A 16972-nucleotide genomic window follows, 5' to 3' on the forward strand; every position below is an offset into this window, starting at 1 on the left:
ACATAACTATATTATTGTACTTGTTCATCAATACTTGACTTTTGCCACTGAATTTGTTTCTGGTGAATAGATTGACTAGATGGGATCTGAACTTTTTAGGGCAGTCATTGTTTAACTTGTGGACATAAACAACCATTTTGTGGAATTCTTCATAAGATTTGTAATGTTGATCTTTTTCTGAGTCATCTGTAACCCTTGTAAGATAATTTCTGAGTTCTGGACTGAATAGGAAATTTAATGATGTGATATTATTTGCAAAATGCTCCACAATGAAATCGTTGGCCTTCTTGTAAGTTACACGTTTCCCACCATTTTTATTTTCAGCTTTTTGGCGAATACAATATGAATAGAAAAGAACGTCATCATTGTCTTTGATTAGATCATAGTTTTCTTTAAGAAATGAGCACTCTAGAAATGGTTCAAGTAAACCATCCACTGTGCTTGGGGTTGCGTCAACAAATCCAACCATTCCTTTCTGAGAATTAATATATCTGGTGTTAGTTGCAAATGAAAGTGTGACAGTATCAGTAGTGTTGATGTATATTGGGTACATTGTCATATTTAAAACTGATTGAAGTAAAATGAATAAGTGGAATAGTTGATCCGAATCATCAACTGACAATGATTCATAATTCTCTGCTTTTTCTTGTAGTTTAATGAATTTTGCGATTCTGTAAAATGTAAGTTTGCCAACTTCATATCTTATATTTGGAATTTGGTAATGCAAATAATTATCATTCATTTTTTTATTAATTATTATTTTTATATATTTATTTATTTATTTATTTATTTATTTATTTATTTATTTATTTATTTATTTATTTATTTATTTATTTTATATTTATTATTATAAATTATATTGGATTTTTATTCTTCCATTTCTAAGAATTCCTAATTAAAAAAGGAAAGTATTGATTTTTAATTGAAATTTAAATCAACTCTTCTATTTTACCATAAAAAATTCATATTTACTTTTTTTTTCTTGAATTTTTTTTTATTTTTTTTCTTTCATTTTTTATTTTTTTATTTATTTGTTTTTTTGTTTTTTTTTTTTATATATTTTAATTTCCATTTATTTTTGGATTTAAAAAAAAAAAAAAAGAAAAAAAAAAAAAAAAAAAAAAAAAATAATGAAATTAATTTTAACAATTTGCTTATTATTAATATTCAATTTTTTAATTGGTATTAGTTTTGGAAACCAAATCAAATCAAATCAAATCAAATCAAATCAACCATTGCATCAAATCAAATCAACCATTGCATCAAATCAAATCAAATCAAATCAAATCAAATCAAATCAAATCAAATCAAATCAAATCAAATCAATCTAATATTCAGTGAAATTCAGTATTAATTTGGAAAAATCAGAAAAAAGAGAATGAAAAGTTATTTTTTTGATTTATATCTTCATCTGGAAGGTAAATACATTGAATTATTAAAATTTTGATGATTTCTTTTTCAGTTCTTAATTGTTGTTGTAATTCATTTATATATCTTATTATGAAATAACATGTTTCACATTCCATTGCATCTTGTTGGTTTAAAATTTGTTGTTGTTTGATTTGATTTGATTTGATTTGATTTGATTTGATTTGGTTTGATTTGATGCAATGGTTGAGATCTTGTATCACACAAAAAAAATATTAACAATAACCATGGCATAAATTAATAATAATTGATAGATTAATAATTTTCTTTTCTTATATGTTTAATCCTATAAAACTATTAAACTATTTTTTTGTTTTTTTCGTTTTTTTCATTTTAATTTTTTTTTTTTTAAATAATAAAATTCAACCACATCTTCTTATTAAAAAACTTATTTTTTATTTCAAAAAAAAAAAAAAAAAAAAAAAAAAAAAAAAAATTTACCTTACCAAAAAAATTAAATAAAATAAAATAAAATAAAATAAAATAAAATAAAATAATTTTTATTTTTAAATTCTCCATAGGTTTTTTTTTATTTATTAATTTTTTTTTTTTTTTATTTATTAATTTTTTTTTTTTTTTTTATTTATTTTTTTTTTTTTAATTTTTTTTTTTTTTTTAATTTTTTATATTTCAAAAATGGGGTTTGGTAGTGAAAACAATGATATAAATATTAATTATAATAATAATAATAATAATAATAATTATAATAATAATAACAATATCACAAATGTAAATAATAATAATAATAACAATAACAATAATAATAACAATAATATTCTTTATATAGATGATGAAAACAATGGTTATGATGATGATAATATTATAAATAATAAAATTAAATATTGGCAAGATGAATTCAATAAATTAAAACAAGAATCATATGAAAAAATTAAATCATTACCACCAACAAATAATCATACAAACAATTTTAAAATTAATGATATTAAAGGTGATTTATCAGATTCTTTATTTGATAGATGGTATGAATTTGCAATTCAATATGCTCAATCTATAACAACAACAACAGAAACAACATTATTTGACATTAATAACAATAATAATGATAATAATGAACTAGGTATGTTTTTATTGATATATATATATATATAAATACAAAATAATAATAAAATAAATAAAAAATTTCTTACATATATACATAATTATAATTATATAAATAGAAATTGAAATGATATGTTCAACAAAAGTATTATTAAAGAATATAATTGATATTGATATTATAGCAAATTCATTATTAGATGATAGTGTTTACAGAAAATATTTAGAACAATTTAGAAAGGTTATAACTATTTATAGTAGTAAACCAAAGTTTACAAAATTATTACTATTATCAAAATTTGAAATTAATAATAATCATCATCATCTTATTAAAGATCAATTAAATGAAAGTTTACAACAACTTTTAATAATATTACAAAAAAGAATGATTTCATCAATTGGTAAAAGAATTGAATTATTAAATACAATTAAATCAATAATTGAAATTGGTAATAAACTATTTAAAATCAATAATAATACTGTATTTCCATTTCAAGTTAATACAAATATCTTAGTAACATTTTCAAATTCAACAGAGAATGGAGAAGTATTAAGATCATTAGGATTAGATATTTTAAAATTGTTATTATTAAATGAACAACAACAACAACAAGAAGAAGAAGAACAATTCAAATTAGATATTCTAAGATCAATGTCAATGATTGCATCTGATAATACAACATTGAATTTTATTTGGTCAAATCAAGGTATTAATTATATTGATGTTGTAACAATATTACAAAGTAGAATACCAACATCACAAAAGGAATTAGGTATAAAAATATTATCATCAATTTCAACAAGTATTAAATCCTCAACTATTGATATACTAACAAACTATTGTTCTGATCAATCTGATTATTCAAATTCATCAATAAATAAAATATTACAAACTATATTTGATTTTATTGATTTATTTTCAATTAAAATTCAAACTAAACAATCTCAACAATTATTATTACAAAAATTACAACAACAACAAAAACAAGAAGAAGAAGGACAAACTAAAGAATCAACATTATCAATTTCATTTAAACCAAGTAAATATAATAAAAATATTAATTATTTAAATGAAAAAGTTGATGGTGGTGGTGGTGTTGGTAGTGGTGGTGGTGATGATGATGAAGAAAGCTCAAGTACAAATGAAAAATATCAAGAGATATTAGATTTATTTGAAACTATTGTAAATCAAATACCAAATAATGATATGGTAATTAAAAAGTTAATATCAAGTTGTGGTTGTACTGAAGGTTCATTAAAGATATTATTAAATTGTAGTAAGAAATTTAGTAGAGATATGTGGAGTTCACAATTGTTACCATTGTTATTCAATGAGATTCAGCTAATGAAATTTCAAGGTGTATCAGGTATACAACGTGAGCAATCTGTTATTGATTGTGTTAGAGAATGTGCAAGATTGTTTTATTTAGATTCACCAAAATCATTATCATCAGCTGATAATAGTGATATTGGAAGTAACCATATCGAATCATTGAAATTCGCTCATAATCTATTCTTTACAATCATTGAGGCTATCAGACATGGGTATTACGATACAGAAGGATTTCAAATAGTTTGCTCAATCATCATCCTAAATCATCTACCATCGTCAATCAATTGGTTTCAACAAGTTTTAAACCCATCCACTTGTTATAATTTAAAAACCTCTCGTGCTATATTCGATATTTTCTTACAATTGATGGGATTCTCTGAAGTTGAAAAATCAGTGACTATACAATCATTGAAAATCGATCATATGCATGCGATTTTTCATCAAATGGTTTCAATTTCGAATCCCACAGCTTTCAATTTAATTTCAACTTGTTTAAAATTTAAACCTGCAGTTCAATTCTTATTGGATAATCCAATTTTAACAAATACTCTAATTCAAAGTATTAGAATGTTTATAACAGAGTTGAAAAATGTTCAAAATGAAAATCCTTATGTTAAAAATTGTTTGGAAAGGGAGCAGGCTGAAGCAGTGACTGAAGTAATTAAAAATATATTTCCAATTGTTAATCCATCCGATGCAAATTTCTTATTCTCAATCTCTTTAAACGTTTTATTATTAATTCCATCTGGTACACCTTCAAGTTATGGTGATGAAGAATTAAGTAAATTAATCAATAGAATTCCAATTGGTTCACCTTTATCTCTATTAGATGTTATATCAGGTTTAAAATTATGTGGTACTGAATCAAAGATTGCATTATGTGATTTCTCACCTCAATACTGTTTATTAGATTCTGATGAACAAGTTCGTTCAACTGCTTTAAGAGTTTTATCACGTAGAAATGATTTAATTATTTCTTCTTCAAATAATAATAATAATAATAGTAGTAGTGGTAGTAGTGATAATTTAAATAATATTAGAAATAGTGGTAGTGGTATTATTAATAATAATAATATAAATTTATTAGACTCAATATTTAAAGCAGTAAAAACTAATAGTAAAAGTTCAATTTATGAAATGGAATTATTAATATCAGCATCACCATTAATGCCAATGATTTTTAATGTTGATAAATCTTATACATTACAATGTTTAGATTTATTATATAAAGCAATTAAACAATCATCATTAAGAGATCCACAAAGTAAACCAAATCAAATTGCAACCGATTCTGCTGAATATATTTTAACTCAATTAAAACAATCTGATATTGAACTTTATATTGGTAGTAAATCTTCAACCTTAATATCAATTTGTGTAAAATTAAAAAAATTTAGTAATTCAATTAAATTAATATATAAAGATTTAAAGAAAAATGGTTTCATAAATGATAAAACTGTATTATTGTAAAAATAATAATAATAAATAAATAAATAAATAAATAAATAAATAAATAAATAAATAAATAAATAAATAAATAAATAAATGTAAATTAGATAATAATTTTAAATTTTGATAAATTACAAGTTATTTTTATATCTCTACACCCAAATTATTTACTCAAAACACCAACTAAAAAAAAAAAAAGGATTTATTGAAAGTTAATTTTCATAGAGTTTAAGAAGACATTAATTTTTTTTTTTTTTTTTTTTTTAAATAAATATTTATTTTATTTATTTATATTATGGGATTAATGAAAAAAATAATGTAAAAAATAATTTGAAATTGAATAATTAATTAGATGGTGTTGGAATTAAAGTACAATAACCACTTTTAGCACACAAGGAATTTGAATCACAGTTAATTGTTGAATTACATTTGTTATTTACACATACATCGGTTGTACATGGTAAACTATCATTACAATCTGCATTTGTTGTACATGATTTGATATTATTTTGAGCTTGATTAATTGTGTAATAACAACCAAAAATTGACATACAATTATCAGTGGTAGTGGCTAATCCATCAGTACAATTAGTGGCAGTTCTAACACAACCAGTGGTGGAATTACAATATTCAGTTGTACATTTATTATTATCATCACAGGTGGTACTACCGAATTTACAAGCCAAAGTTTCATAATCACAACTTACACTACCACATTTAGAATATTGTGGTGATAATTTACAATTGGCAACACAAGCTTTATAAGTTCCAGTTGATTCACAATCAATATTTTGATTATAAATACTATAACAACCACCATATATAAATGATTCTGTTGTACAATCATTATTATCACTTGGACAATCTTGACAATTTGAAAATGTTGATAAAATTGAAATAATAATAAAAGTAGATAAAATTAATCTATTCATTTTTTTTTTTTTTTTGAAAGTTTTTGTTAAATTTATAATAAATATAAAGAATGAATAAATAAATAATTAAATAAATAATAAAATTTATAATAAATTAATAAATTAATAAATAAATTGTTAATTGATTTGTTTTGATTTAATGAAAAATAAAAATTAAAATGATTTCTTTTTATAGTTAAAAAAATTAATTAAAAAAATAAAAAATAATTTTAAAAATTATTAATAATAAATAAAATTTATTAAAACAATATAAAATAAAAATAAAAATAATTTGAAATAATTAAATTTCCCTTTTTGGATGGTACTTTAATATAAGTTGCCCCAAATTACAACACCTTTATTTAAGTTTTTTGTGTTTTCTTTTAATTCGCACATGATTGAATTTTTTTTTTCCAATCAATAATAATTATCTTCATTGAAATGACCAATAATAAAAAAAAATAAAAAAAAAATCCTTTTTTGGTACTCTCCTATAAAATTAGCATACATAAAATTTATTATGGTGTAATTATTATTATTATTATTTTTATTATTTTTATTTTTTCAAAATTTTATAATAAAAAATTTGATCTATAATCTAAAATAAATAAAATTACCATTTTCAATTTGGTGTATTGTTAGTGTTTACTTATTTTAATGTTTATTAATTATTTATTGAAAAGCGATAACTTCAATCACCACATATCTCCATATACAATCACCTATATGTTCTAATTAATTAAAAAAAAAAAAAAAAAACAAAAAAAAACTATTTAAAATTTTAAAAAAGGTTGAGATTGTTTGCCAAAGGTGGTCCAAATATTGTATGTTTTTCTTTTAATAATAAGAATAACAATTCTTTTTATTATAATTTTTTTTATATATTGAAAAAAAAAACAAATGATTATATTAATATTCTCAACACAAAAAGGTATTCAACCATTTAAACTTTTATTATAAACCGATTGTTTGAATTTTTTTTTTTTTTTTTTTATTAAGAAAATATATAAAAAAAAATAATCACAATTGAATAAGATAATAAACCCATTATTTAAGTCAAACTCTTTTTTTTTAAAAAAAATAATATATTAAAATAAAAAATAATAATAAATAAAAAGAAGAGAAATTATTTGGTGAGTTTATTATTATTTTTTATTTTTAGGTTCGTTTAATCTATTAATATGTGATTGTTTTTTTTTTTTTTTGTGAATTAAAAATTGGTCAACAAAAAAAAAAACAACAAACCCTGTTTTTTTATCACATCATTTCATTTTAAATCCTATCTATTTTTTTTTTTTTTTTTTTTTTTTTTTTTTTTTTTTTTTCCAATCCATTTTTTATAAAAAAAAATTGTGGTTATTAAATGATAGTTACTTATTTTTTAAAAAAAAAATTAAAAAAAAGAAAAAAATAATAAACCATTTTTCCAAATTTTGAAAATGTGGGGGAAATCTGTGGTGATGTTTATTTTTTAATGGTGTAGGTTTTTTTTTTTTTTTTTTTTATAATCTAGACGATATCTTCTAACCATATATGTTACTCATATACAAACTCATAAAAATTATGATAAAAAGACATAAAGTGGAATCTTAAAAATGATCATAGATTATTTTTTTTTTTTTTTTTTTATTTTAATTTATATTTTTTTGAATTTAAAAAAAAACACTTAATAAACCTTGGTGTGATTTTCACTTTTTTTTTATTTTATTTTAAAAAAAAAAGATTGGAAAAATATTAATGGGTTTCCATTGGTGATAATTTTCTTTTCTTTTTTTTTTTTTAAAAAGATATTTTAATTATAATATTACTATTATTATTTTACATAATATCTTTGGAAATTTTTTAAAAATAATTAAAAAAAAAAAAAAACAATATCTTCATTAAAAAAAAAAAAATCCAATCCAAATATCAACAAATAAATTATTACAAGTTACTAGTTTTTTTTTTTTTTTTAATTATTTATTTTTTATTTTTTTTTTTATTTTTTTATTTTTTTTTTTACTTGTATATATGTATGTTATTTTTAATTTTTTTTTTTTTTTTTTTTTTTTTTTTTAATACTTAAATTATTTCTTTTGTTTTTTTTTCATTGGTTGAGAATCTTCTTTTGTTGATTTCTTTTCAGTTGATTTCTTATCAGTTGACTTTTTATCTGTTGATTTTTTATCTGTTGATTTTTTATCTGTTGATTTTTTATCTGTTGATTTATTATCAGTTGATTTTTTAGTTGTATCTTTTTTGTTATTATTATCATTTGATTTTTTATCTGAATCTTTTTTATTTTTTTTTGATTTTTCATCAACATCTTGGAAAATTTCATCAACAACTTCCATATCATCTTCAACCTTTTTCTTTGGTTTACTTTTATTTTTATTATCAATTTTTGAATCTGTTGATTTATTTTTTCTATCTTGTTTTGATTGTTCAATTCTTTCAATGATTTCCTGTTTTGATTTCTCTTTATTTGATTGTCTCTCTTTTTGTTGAGTTTCTTTCTTTTGTTGTTTTTCTAATTTCTTTTGTTTTTCAGATTCAAAGATTTCATTATTTTCCAAACCAAGTGATAAAAGAATCTTTTTGGAGGTATCTTTAATATTTTGTTTATTATTGAGTTTATAAAGACGACATAATGTTGATTCTAATAATTTACAAGATTCTGAACCCAATTTATTTGATAAACTGGTACTATCACCACTATTTGATGATTTAATAATTTGTAAACATGAGAAAATAATTTGATTGATAATATTTAAATGATCAAAAATTGAATTTGGTTTCAATTGTTTTTCTTTACCATTTAATGAATTACAAAGAGTAGTTAAAATATCGGAAGCATTATTTAAGAGATTCTTACCACTTGTACCATAAGAATCTTTTCTCTTTACAATGGATGATAAAACATCTAAAATCTTCTTTGAATTATAATCATTTTGAGGTGATTCAATGATAGTTGTAACCTTTTTAATTGATGCCCAAATTACAGTTGGGAATCTTTGAGCAAACTCTGTAAAGAATCTTGATGGTACGATATTATTACGATCTAATAAACATTCAATAATTGAATCTAATTTAGTTGAAAATAATTTAATATCTAATGAACCATATTCTGAAGGTGTTGGTTGTTCAACAACAACATTGTTGTTTGTAGTTGATTTAGTTGATTTAGTTGATTTCTTTGATGGAGTTTGTTGAACAGCAACAGTGGCAACTGGTGGTTTAATTGATAATAAAACTCTAACAATCATATAAATTGCATGACCAGATAAAATATAAGCAGAGGAATTATTATTTTGTTGTTCTTTATCTTTTGAAGAACCAGTATGTTTTGAAGAGAGAATTGTATCGAATAAGGATGATAATAATTGATTCAATTCTTGAACATTTACAGATTTATCAGTAGTTGTACGAATTTGTGAGAATTTATTCTTAAATAAACTAATGAAACGATTAGAGATTGATGGTTCATCAAAGGAGGTTGCTTCAATCATTAATGGAATCATCTTAAAGATGTATTCATTTGGATTTGTAATGAATTTCTTTACATAAGATTCTAATAAATCGATTAAACGTGATTTCAAATTAATAGTTTGAGTTTTAATATCTTGATAATTACTCTTCTTTTCTTTTTTACTCTTAAAAACTTCTTTCAAATAATTATCCATCATTTTAGCTTCTTCTTCAGTTGGTTCAAGTAAATCTTCATCTTCATCATCTTCATCTAATAATAAATGTTTACCCATTGTTTGTTTTAATCTTGCAACTAATTCTGGATTAACTGAATTATCATCATCAGAATCTTCTTCTTCTTCTTCTTCCTCTTCTTCTTCCTCCTCTTCATCATCTTCTTCATCTTCATCGTCTGAATTTTCTTTTGATTGTTTTAATTCTTCAGGTGAAATTGGTTTAAATTCATCATCATCTTCATTATCTTCGTCATCATCACCATTACCATCTAAACCATTAAATAATTCATCAGTTGGTGCTTTAATCATTGTAAGAATATGTTCGAGTACTTGGAAAGAGATATTATCAGCAAAGATTGAAAATATTTGTTTAATAATTGTACGTAAGATATGAATTGGTTTATCTAATAATGAGATTAAAACATCTAAAAGTACCATAAATGGTTGAGGTTTATCTTGTTCTGGTGCTGATCTTTTTTTAGTTGTTGATTTTTGTGGTGGTTGTGGATTTGTTAATTCTTCAAAAGCAGATGTTAAATCTTCAATAATTTCAGAGATTTCTTGTGCATCAGTAAGATAATGTAATGAAACATGAACGAATAATAATTCAAAGCCAACCAATTGATTTAATCTTTTTTCAGCAGATTTTTGTTTTAATTGAATTGATTGAACGATTTTCATAATTCTATCAATTGGTTTAATACCCATTGGTAAAAAGGTTGACAATTGTGGTCTATCTGAATCGGTTGAACCTTTTTTTAATAAATCGTATTGGAAACTTGCCATTTTAGAAGCCCAGAATTCACCATTACTCATTGTACCTTCATATGATGTAGTTTGTTGTTTAGTTGATTCTAAAGTAAGGTATGAAAGTTCCTCTAAAACTGAACAAAATCTAATGAAACATTGATCTCTAATTGATTGAGAAATCTCTGATTTTGGTTTACTTGTGAATAATTCTTCTGTAAAAGTTTTAACTGGAGCAGCAACGACAGCAGCAGTAACTTTCTTTTTACCTTTAGTAACTGGAGTGGCGGTAGCAACGGCAGCAACTGGTTTTGATTCACATGTTAAATAATAAGAATGGAAATAAAGGAATTGTAATAATTCTAATAACATTGGCTCTAATTTAATTAAACTTTCAGTTGGACGTTTAACTAAATCTTTTGAAATGTGACCGATTTGACTTAAAATCCAATGTCTAGATGAATCAATATATTTCTCTGATTTCTCTTCATTATTCATTTCATCAATTACCATATCATCTTCATCTTCATTATTACTATTATTATTACTATTATCATTTGATGATGATGATGATGAAGAAACTACATTAATAAATAATTTATATAATGAATTTAAATAAATTTTAATTGAATCTTCATCTAAATCTTTAACTAATTCATTAATTACATCGACTGAAATTGATTGTTCGAATTTTTGTTTTTGTTGTTGTTGATTTTGTGGATTTTGGTTATGATGATGTGAATTATTTGAAAAGAATAAAATTAATGCTAAACGATGTTGTGATGAAATCTCTGCTGTTCTTGGAATTGATTGGAATGCTAATGAACCAACTTCATGTAATGGACTAGTTGGTTTTAATGATTCACTTAAATTTGCAATAACATTTTCACTAAAAATATCATTAATAATATCTGGATGTACTAATGGTAATAACATTTCAAATAATTGTAATCCTAAATATCTCTTATTCATTGATGTTGTTTTAAATAAATTATCTTTTAAAAAAAAAAAAGAATTAATAAATTTAATTATAAGAAAAAATAATAATAAATAAATAAATAAATAAAAAATTAACAAACTTACCTTCAACTATTAATTTCCAAAATTCTAATAATGTTGCATTTTCTTCATGATCAGCCAATAAAATTTCAAATGTAATTCTCCAAACTTTATGAATTCTTGGATGAGATTTACAAGATTCACTAAAAATATTTTTTAATAAACTTAAATTTGAAATATTTAAAATACTTGGATGTTTCCAACCAACAGTTTGTTTAATTAAATTGAATTTCTAAAAAAATAAAAAAAAATAAAAAAAAGAATTAATAAATATTATTATTATTATTATTTTTTTTTTTTTTTTTTTTTTTATAATTTTATAATTTTATATATATATATATATATAAACTTACTTTAAATTTTTTAGAAATTAATAATAATAATGATAATAAATCTGGTGTATATTCATCTTGAGATTGTGGAATTATTGGTTTAATGAATGGCCAAAGTTTATCAAAATTTGAATCTGATAATTGTTCGAATAAGGAAGATAAGATTTCAAAAGATAATTCAGAATAGATTGATCTCTTTTTTGAAATGTATAATAATTGTTCAACTATACATTCAATCATATTTTCAGATGGCGGACGATTGAAATCGTAATTGATAGATTTTGAAGGTTGATTTTGAATAATTGGTAAACCTTCCAAACGAGATGATCTAATGATTGACATCATACCGAATAAACGACCAAAATGAGATTCCTTCTCTGAAAGATTCTTTCCACTTAAATCCATATGAAAAGCAAGAAAATCGAAAAACCATGGTAATTCAATCACTTGTTTAAAACTATGTAATATCTCTGATAATGCCATTGAAAAACCAATACGTGCTGAATCTCTTGTACTTGCTAAACCAATTACTAATCTCTTTAATGTATAATTTAATTCTGGTGATAAATTATTATTAAAAATTTCAGATTTTTCAATAATTTTTGGAACTAAATAAAAAAATAAATAAAAAATAAAAAAATAAATAAATTAGTATTATTATTTTTTTATTTATTTATTTATTTAAAATTATATTAATAATAATAATTTACCAATTCTTGAAATATCTTTATGATCTTCTGGTTTAAAAACTGATTGAATTTCTTCTAATGTTTGAACTAATGTTGTAATTGATTGTAAACGAGTTTCATTATCCATTGAAGCGATATCATAGAAACATTGTAAAATGGCATCTTTTTTCTTGATCTCAATATTTAATGCATCTAATGGTGTAACAACACCATTATTATTGGTTGTTGTCACTTCTACTGTTGAGGTAGTCATCTCTTTATTTGAATTTTATTATATATAAATAGAGAGGAGTGAGATGAAAACACGCCAAATAATTTAGAAAAAAAAAAAAAAAAAAAAAAAAAAAAAAAAAAAAAATTAAAAAAAAACGAAAGAAACTTTCGGTTTATTCGATAAAAAAAAAAAAAATAAAAAAAAAATAAAAAAAAAAAATAAAAATAAAAATGAAAAAAAAAAAAATAGAAAATAAAAAAAAAAAATAAAAAACAAATAAAAATAATAAAAAATAAATGCATATGCAAAAAAAAAAGACACACCACATTTATTTTTTTGATTTTTTTATTTCTCTATATTTTAAAATACAATTTTATTTTTATTTTTATTTTTACTATTTAATTTACAATTTATAAATTATTTGTTATTTTATTTTATTTTATTTTATTTATTCATCAGATTTAATTATTAAAGTTTCACCAATTTTACTAACACAAAATTCATTTTCTTTTAATCCAAGTTTTTGAGATTCTTTAATTAGTAATTGTGGTGGTTCTAATATTGGTTCTGATGATAATAGATAAGTACCCCAATGAATACCAAAACTCTTTTTTGAGTTTAATTCTTTATGAATTCTAACAGCTTCTTCAACATTGATATGACAAGATCTCATAAATTCTCTATTTAAATCGTATGCACCAATTGCAATTAAACTAAAATCAAATGGACCATAATAATGAGAGATTTGTTTAAATAGTTGATCATGATCCGCTGTATCACCACTAAAATAAAATCTTTTATTCTTTCCAACCACACACCAACTACCCCAAAGATACTTATTACGATCAAACATACCTCTTTGTGATGAATGATTTGCTGGTGTATAAATTAATTTTAAACAATTATCATCATTATCATTATTTTTGGTAGTGGTAGTAGTATTTGTGGTAGTGTGGTGATAATGATTAATTTCATCCCACCAATTTAATTCAGTTACATTTTTAATTGAAGCAGATTGAAACCATACTTTTAAACCTTTTGGTACATAGAAATGACAATTTGGGAAAAGTTTTGAAATTTCAACAACTGCATCATAATCTAAATGATCGTAATGTGCATGACTAATGATTACGAAATCTAATGTCGGTGGTAATTCTTTGATTGAACATGCTGGATCTCTGTATCTGTGTGGTCCAAATGGTAGATTTGGAATTGGTGTACATCTTTTACTCCAAACTGGGTCAGTGATAAATGTAAATCCTTCCATTTGAATTAAACATGTTGAATGTCCAATCCAGGTCGACCTAATTGTAGTCTCTTTATCGTATTCTGAATTTATTAAATTAAAATCTGGTTTTAAAACTGGATGAATCTCTGTTTTTTCATATTCTGTTAATGGTAATATCTTTGGTCTTTTTGTTATATAATTCCATACATCTTTTGGTGATTTCTTTTCTTCATGATTAAAAAAATCTGAAAATGGGTTAATAAATCTACCATCTTCAAATATTGATAATGTTTTCTCCATAATTAATTAAATAAATAAATAAATATTATGTTAAAAATTTATTTTTGTTATTGTTATTGTTTTTAAAAAATTAAAATTAAAATTAAAATTAAAAAAAAAAAATAAATTAAAAAAAAAAAAAAAAAAAATAAAAAATAAAAAAAAAAAAAAAAAAAAAAATTAGATTTGAGATTTGAAATGAATTGCGTGTCTTTTTATTTGTCGACATAAATTAAATTTTTCAAAAAAAAAAAAAAAAAAAAAAAAGAATTATGTCATCAAAAATAACACCCACTTGTTATTATTATTTTAAAAAAAAAAAAAAAGAGAGAAAAAAAAGAAATAATTTGTTTATATCTTCTTACATTTTTTGAATTTACAAAAGGGTGCACTATACTTTTTGAAATTTTTTTTTTTGAAAAATTTTTTAAAAAATTTGTCAATGTTGCTATTTTTAAAAGTCGATCCATTGCCAAAGATATTTTTAATCCCCAAAAAAAAAAGTTTTTTCTGCCTTGATAGGAGGTTTTAAAAAATAAAATAAAAACAATTTTTTTTTTTTTTTTTTTCCACAAAAAAACATAAAAAAAAAAAAAAATAAAAAAAAAAAAATAAAAAAAAAAAAAAATAAAAAAATTGAGAATTATTTACCACCGATAAAAATAAAAAATAAAAAAAATAAAAATAAAAAAAAAATATGGTGGAAATTAAAATTAGAAATGTGAATGAAAATGATATAAAAGAGATTACAAATATTTATAAACATTATGTTTTAAATGAAGTTTGTACATTTGAAGAAGAGGTACCAAGTGAAGAAGAGATGAATAAAAGAAGGTCAATTATTGTTGATAAGAATTTCCCTTACATTGTTGCAACAACAACTACAACCACAACAACAATAATAAAGGATGGAGCAAATGATATCACTAAAGAAATTGTTATCGGATATGCATATGCATCATCATTTAGACCAAGAGCAGCATACAGATTCACAGTTGAGGATAGTATTTATATTGATATTAATTATCAAAAGTTAGGTGTTGGTTCAATATTATTAAAAGAATTAATTTCACAATGTAAAGAAAAAGGTTTTAAAGAAATTATTGCAGTCATTGCTGCTGGTGGACCAAACCAAGTTGGCGGTTCCTCAATTAAATTACATAAAAAATTTGGTTTCGATAATCAACACACTTTAAAGAATGTTGGTTACAAATTTAATCAATTTTTAGATACTGTTTCACTTCAATTATCATTATAATTTATAAAAAAATAATTAAAATAATAAAATTTTAAAAAAAAAAACTTTTTTTTTTTGTGAACAAGCACTTTGGCAAAAAAAAAAAAAAAAAAAAAAAATTTGACCCATAAACCCACACAAACACTAAAATCAAAAAAAAAAAAAAAAGATATAATTTTTATTTTTATTTATTTATTTATTATTTTTTATTTTATTACTATTAAAAAAATGGAATTATTTTTTTAAAGTATGGAATGATATATATTTAAAACAATTAACATGTTGAATTATTTAATTTATATAATGAAATTATAATTGAAAGTAGAAATGAATTATTAAATTTTATAAATAAAGAATATGTTAATTCAATTATATATTGTGGTAGAGGGAAATTATTTAAAATTGATTTCTTTGGGTATAATAATTAGAGAATATTCAATATAAATCAATTAATAATCAAGTACCAAATGGAATCAAACAATTAATATTACCAACTCATGATAATTTTAATTATAATTTATCATTATTACCAATTCAATTACATCAATAATAAATTTAAATTTATATCCAAATATCAATAATTATCAATAATAATAAAAATAATTTACTTTCAATTCCAAATAATATTAAGTCATTAGTTATTTTTGATAATAAAGTTTATAATAGCTATAATTATAATAATAATAATAATAATAGTGAATTAAATTTAATAAATTTAATAAAATATAATTGTAATTTAGAATTTATTAAAGTAACTAATTCATATGGTTATTTTAGAGAATTACAAGTTAATGATTTTACAATGTTTTATAAAATTAAAAGTATTGAATATACCATATTTATTTATTGTGATACTAGTGAAAATCATTCAAATAGATTCAATAGGTTTACCAAATTCAGTTACAGATTTAAACCTCTTTTCATTAATAACTTTAAATGTATGTAAAGTATTATTAATTGATAATAAAGCACCATCTTCAATTTCAATATCATCTGAAATCTCTAAAATTTCTAATGATTTTGGTAAACTACCATTATTATTTTTAATTCTAATTGGTTCACCAATTAACCTTACCATTTAATACTATTTGGAAATAATGGTGATTCATCACCACCACCACCACCACCACCACCAACACCAATATAATTATATTCATAATAATCTTCTTTTATTATATAATTAATCATATTTTTACAATCAATTGATAATTTATTAATTGATGATGGTATTGAAAATTCTTCAAACATTCCATAATAAATTTTATTATTATTATTTCTACTACTATAAAACACTTAAAAAATCATTACCAACATCATTAAAAAGAAT

General features: G+C 21.4%; 8 protein-coding genes across 8 annotated transcripts in view; 3 read left to right on the forward strand and 5 right to left on the reverse strand.

The window, feature by feature from the left end:
• DDB_G0271276 (hypothetical protein) overlaps positions 1 to 742 on the reverse strand; it is a gene marked incomplete at both ends in the record, with an annotated part of 822 nt that extends 80 nt beyond the window's left edge. Inside the window, one exon of the mRNA XM_640588.1 lies at positions 1 to 742. This exon is cut by the window's left edge and continues 80 nt beyond it. Within this exon, the coding sequence (XP_645680.1) occupies positions 1 to 742 (742 nt within the window).
• A 388-nt stretch (positions 743 to 1130) lies between these two features.
• DDB_G0271382 (hypothetical protein) lies at positions 1131 to 1331 on the forward strand (the record flags this gene model as incomplete). The annotated part of the gene is made up of 1 exon (XM_640589.1): positions 1131 to 1331. One exon carries the CDS (start codon positions 1131 to 1133, stop codon positions 1329 to 1331), a length of 201 nt encoding a protein of 66 aa, XP_645681.1.
• A 733-nt stretch (positions 1332 to 2064) lies between these two features.
• Positions 2065 to 5287, forward strand: DDB_G0271384 (hypothetical protein; the record flags this gene model as incomplete). Its single annotated transcript, XM_640590.1, has 2 exons — positions 2065 to 2506; positions 2607 to 5287. The coding sequence occupies 2 exons, from the start codon at positions 2065 to 2067 to the stop codon at positions 5285 to 5287; spliced, it is 3123 nt and encodes a 1040-aa protein (XP_645682.1).
• A 323-nt stretch (positions 5288 to 5610) lies between these two features.
• Positions 5611 to 6198, reverse strand: DDB_G0271274 (hypothetical protein; the record flags this gene model as incomplete). Its single annotated transcript, XM_640591.1, has 1 exon — positions 5611 to 6198. One exon carries the CDS (start codon positions 6196 to 6198, stop codon positions 5611 to 5613), a length of 588 nt encoding a protein of 195 aa, XP_645683.1.
• Positions 6199 to 8243: 2045 nt separating this feature from the next.
• Positions 8244 to 12940, reverse strand: DDB_G0271272 (DNA polymerase V family protein; the record flags this gene model as incomplete). Its single annotated transcript, XM_640592.1, has 4 exons — positions 8244 to 11602; positions 11691 to 11898; positions 12020 to 12606; positions 12709 to 12940. 4 exons carry the CDS (start codon positions 12938 to 12940, stop codon positions 8244 to 8246), a joined length of 4386 nt encoding a protein of 1461 aa, XP_645684.1.
• A 409-nt stretch (positions 12941 to 13349) lies between these two features.
• On the reverse strand, positions 13350 to 14429 carry DDB_G0271270 (beta-lactamase-like domain-containing protein; the record flags this gene model as incomplete). The annotated part of the gene is made up of 1 exon (XM_640593.1): positions 13350 to 14429. The coding sequence occupies one exon, from the start codon at positions 14427 to 14429 to the stop codon at positions 13350 to 13352; it is 1080 nt and encodes a 359-aa protein (XP_645685.1).
• Positions 14430 to 15105: 676 nt separating this feature from the next.
• DDB_G0271268 (hypothetical protein) lies at positions 15106 to 15666 on the forward strand (the record flags this gene model as incomplete). The annotated part of the gene is made up of 1 exon (XM_640594.1): positions 15106 to 15666. One exon carries the CDS (start codon positions 15106 to 15108, stop codon positions 15664 to 15666), a length of 561 nt encoding a protein of 186 aa, XP_645686.1.
• Positions 15667 to 16513: 847 nt separating this feature from the next.
• DDB_G0271266 (hypothetical protein) lies at positions 16514 to 16723 on the reverse strand (the record flags this gene model as incomplete). Its single annotated transcript, XM_640595.1, has 1 exon — positions 16514 to 16723. The coding sequence occupies one exon, from the start codon at positions 16721 to 16723 to the stop codon at positions 16514 to 16516; it is 210 nt and encodes a 69-aa protein (XP_645687.1).
• Between the last annotated feature and the right edge of the window lie 249 nt (positions 16724 to 16972).

This window comes from Dictyostelium discoideum, assembly GCF_000004695.1.
Source record: "Dictyostelium discoideum AX4 chromosome 2 chromosome, whole genome shotgun sequence".
NCBI lineage: Eukaryota > Evosea > Eumycetozoa > Dictyosteliales > Dictyosteliaceae > Dictyostelium > Dictyostelium discoideum.